Raw genomic sequence first — 4,114 nt, 5'->3', positions numbered from 1 at the left:
CATATTTTTTCGACTTCTTTCGACTTTTTCCGACTATTTTCAACTTTTTCCGACTTTTCGACTATTTCCGACTCTTTTCGACTTTTTCCGACTTTTTCGACTTTTTTCGACTTTTATTTACAAAGTCGACTTTTCGACTTTTTTCATAGACGATAGTCGAGTTATCGACTTTTTTGGAACAAAATAGTCGACTTCGACAAAAAGTCGATTGTTCGATTATTCGAAAGTCGATTTATAGAACCCTATTTTCCACTTTGTCCGATCTTTTTCCACTTTTCAACTTTTTACGACTTTTCGACTATTTTTGACTTTTTCTGACCTTTTCCTAGCTTTTTCGACACTTTCCGACTTTTATTATAAACGAGAGTCGAGTTATCGACTTTTTTGAAACAAAATAGTCGATTTCGACTAGTTGACTTTTTTCGACAAAAAGTCGATTATTTTAGCAAAAAGCAGCAAAATACAGTTTTTACTCGTTTACTCTCTGAAAGGGACTATTTTCAAAAAATAAACGATGATTCGTACAAAATGTCTGTCTGTTGTTTATAAAATAAGTAATTATTTATTTTAGAACATTTTCCAAATGGAATCATTCGTTTATGCCTTTTAAAATACAACCCTGCAGTTAAGCTTATTTCCTTTTACATTTCCCTTTAACGTCTTTCTAATTGTCAGTTTTATTTTAACTCATATACCAAGCGTAAGCTTTTTTCTGAAAATTTAGGCGGGCTAGTGTGAAAATTTTATAAAATTGTGTTTTATTTCATTAAAAAAGTGTTTTAATTGTAATAATTACAGCAAATAATAAAGAAATAACAAATTTTTCGTTTTATGTTTTAAAATGTAGTAAAAAAAAATTAAAATCTTTATTTTTAAACGGGCGTGAGTGATGATTTGTTTAAATTGGTTGTAAATTAAAGCAAAATAAGGTTTATTTCTTAAAATATAGTAAAATTTGTGTCAAAAAAAGAGAAAAATAAGTGTTATTAGTTAAATTAATAAAATAAAAGTTGTGTGAAAGCAAAAAAAAATAAGTATCAAACAAAATTAGATGAAGTGTCTCGACAGCAACAAGTAAGTTCATGATTTTTTTAAGCTAAAATTTTTCTAAAAACCCGGCATAATAATTGTTTGTTAATAAAGGTGTTCAGAAACTTATATATTTGTTTATAAACTCTTATTTTAAATTTCTTCTTCGAATAATACTTTATGAAACTTTTTCGTAATTGTATTGTTGTGTTTACTTTCTGATGCCGGTTGATGCACCTTGTGCTGGATGGCAAACAGATACTGCTTTGCTAACCACACAGTAAGCTGCAGAGAAGATTTTTTTCTAGTTTATTTCTAATACAGTTCTAGTTCAATTCAGTTTAAGTTAGGTTTTATTTTAGTTCTAGTTAGGATCTAATTGGATTATAATACATTTCTAGTTTAGTTCATTTCTGTTTCAAGTTTAGTTCAGTTCAAGTTTAGCTAAATTTTAGATGTACATAGTTTTGTTCTAGTTTACTTTTGGTTCAAGTCTAATTCAGTACAAGTTTAGTTCCAGTTTAGTTAAGTACAGATCTAGTTCAGTTCTAGGTTCGTTCTAATTCAGTTATAGTTCAGTTCTGGTTGAAGTTTAATTCATTTCAAGATTAGTTACAGTTTAGTTTAGTTCTAGGTTAGTTCTAATTCAGTTCTAGTTCAGTTCTAGTTAAGTTTTAGTTCATTTCTAGTTTATTTCTAGTTCAAATCTAGTTTTAATTCCATCCTAGTTCAGTTTAAGTTCAGTTCAAGTTTATTTCCAGTTTAGTTTAGTTCAGTTCTAGTTCAGTTTAATTTCAGTTCTAGTTCAGTTCTAGTTTAGTTCTAGTTCAGTTCTAGTTCAGTTTTAGTTCAGTTCTAGTTCAGTTCTAGATCTGTTCTAGTTCAGTTCTAGTTGAGTTCTAGTTCAGTTCTAGTTTAGTTCTAGTTTAGTTCTAGTTTAGTTCTAGTTTAGTTCTAGTTTAGTTCTAGTAAATAGAATAGAGTCTAGAGTAACTTTATGTGGACTCGACTATGAACTCGAAATAAAAAAAAACTAAATTTAATTATTTTGCTCATTAATGGGTTAATTAAACAGCTGTTTCATGCAAAGTACTCTCAAGCAAAAATTTCAATTAGTATTAAGTGATCGTCAAGTAATCTTTATTTATTCCAATGTCCAGTTAGATTTTTAAATTTCCACTAAATAATGTTATCAAATCTAAACGACGATTGTCTATTACATATATTTCAACTTTTATCACTCCAAGATCAACTACAACTAACAACAATCTGTGAACGTTTTGAATTTTTGATGGTAAAATATATTTGGTCTAAACAATACCATGATCTGCACAATCAAATGAGATGTTTACAACCACTCGATCTGCAGCAATATAAACAATTCTTTCGCCTAAATCAAGAAAATATACGAAAATTACAAATAGATGTTAGCAATAATTTTGCCTATGTCTATAATTCGAATCGTTTGAATAATCGTCCAGATTATACGTTTTATTTTAAACTAACAATGTCAAATATAAAAATATTACGTATAAAATGTCCAGCACCATCTATACACGATGTTTATATTGAAATGTTAAGTAAAAATTGTCCAAAATTAGAAATATTGGATTTGGGTAAATCTAGAGTATCTGGAGCTTATGTTGAGGATATACGATCTTTACAACTAATAACTATTGGTAATAAACATATACAATTACCGTTTAGTTTGCACAAATATGAAAACTTTTTACTGGACTAGTTTGTCCTGTAAAGATTCTACAGAGAGAGAGAGAGAGCGAGCAGCTGTTAACATTCCCAAGGATTTGTCTTGATATACATATAGAAGTAAATACGTGGTTATTTGCCTTATTGGGTAAATACAGAGAGGTGGTTATGAAAATAGGTTTGAACATATTTTTAATTTGTTACAAAAAGTTGTAAAATGTGATATTGTTAAATTGTTAATGAAAATTCAATAAAATTATGTTTTGTTTAACATAAATATAGTTATTTTGTTTTGACAGTTTAAAGAAACTTTAAACTTTAATTGTAATTAGTTAATAGCTATTAAAACTAATCCAATTTACAATTGAGCCCTTGATTTGTTATACAACTTTCCCTTCCACACCACTGCCTCTTTCACTCTTTTTAAATAATAGTTTCAATTTCTTTTTAAACAAAGAAAAGGAAACTTAAACTGTTCCCGCAATCAAAGTCCTAACAGACACACATTATTAAGTTTTCTATACCTTATTTAAATCAATAAAGTGTGATTGAATGTTAGTGAAAAATATTAACAAAACCAATTAAAAATTCTATAAAACATTTTAAATATTTAATAGAATTTAAGGAAAATTAGGTATTTATGTTACTGATTGGTTGGAGGTAAGAAAAAATGATTTGCAATTTGTTATTGGAAATAAAAGAATAGTTTTAAAATTTCTATTGTAGATGTTAGTCAAAAAGTGCTTTTAAGAAAAAAATGAAAAGTTTAAAAAAGATTTAAACAAATAATGTAAAGACATTAATAATATAAAGTTTAAGTTGACAAATTGAATACAACAGAAAAGTGCTCTTAATATGTAATAAAATTATAATAAAAAAATTAATAAAATAAAAGAATATTAGAACTAAACAAGAACTAACTTAAACACAACTTAAACTGAAAAAAAAACTGAACGATATCTGAACTGAATTTAAAGTGAAGCTTTAATAGAACTGAACCAGAACTAAAAGTGGCCTTAAGAAAAGCTAATTGAATAGAACTGCACTAGTACTGAAGTAAACTAAAACATAAATATAATTGATTTAAAACTAAACTAGAACAGAACTAGAACTGAACTAGAACTGAACTATAAATGAACTTAAACTGAACTAGAACTGAAGTAGAACTTATTTCAATTAAATTAAAACTGAACTAGAACTGAACTTAAGATAACCTAGAACTGAATTTGAACTGAACTTAAACTTAACTACAACTGATTTAGAACTGAATTAGAACTAAACTAGAACTGAACGAGAACTGAACTAGAACTGAACTAGAACTGAACTAGAACTGAACTAGAACTGAACTAGAACTGAACTAGAACTGAACTAGAACTGA

At 27.4% G+C, this 4,114-nt stretch overlaps 1 protein-coding gene across 1 annotated transcript; it reads left to right on the top strand.

Annotated features, from left to right (window-relative positions):
* The first annotated feature begins 2,125 nt into the window (after nucleotides 1-2,125).
* On the top strand, nucleotides 2,126-3,013 carry LOC111685938. Its single transcript, XM_023448221.2, has one exon. The coding sequence runs from the start codon at nucleotides 2,216-2,218 to the stop codon at nucleotides 2,768-2,770; it is 555 nt and encodes a 184-aa protein (XP_023303989.2). The 5' UTR covers nucleotides 2,126-2,215; the 3' UTR covers nucleotides 2,771-3,013.
* The last annotated feature ends 1,101 nt before the right edge of the window (nucleotides 3,014-4,114 follow it).

The sequence above is a fragment of the Lucilia cuprina genome, chromosome 2 (assembly GCF_022045245.1).
Source record: "Lucilia cuprina isolate Lc7/37 chromosome 2, ASM2204524v1, whole genome shotgun sequence".
Classification (NCBI taxonomy): Eukaryota; Metazoa; Arthropoda; class Insecta; order Diptera; family Calliphoridae; genus Lucilia; species Lucilia cuprina.
This window is presented reverse-complemented; position numbering and strand designations above follow the sequence as displayed.

Coding starts and splice junctions, on each gene's coding strand:
- LOC111685938 (XM_023448221.2), top strand. CDS start 2,216: ATGTTATCAAATCTAAACGACGATTGTCTATTACATATATTTCAACTT.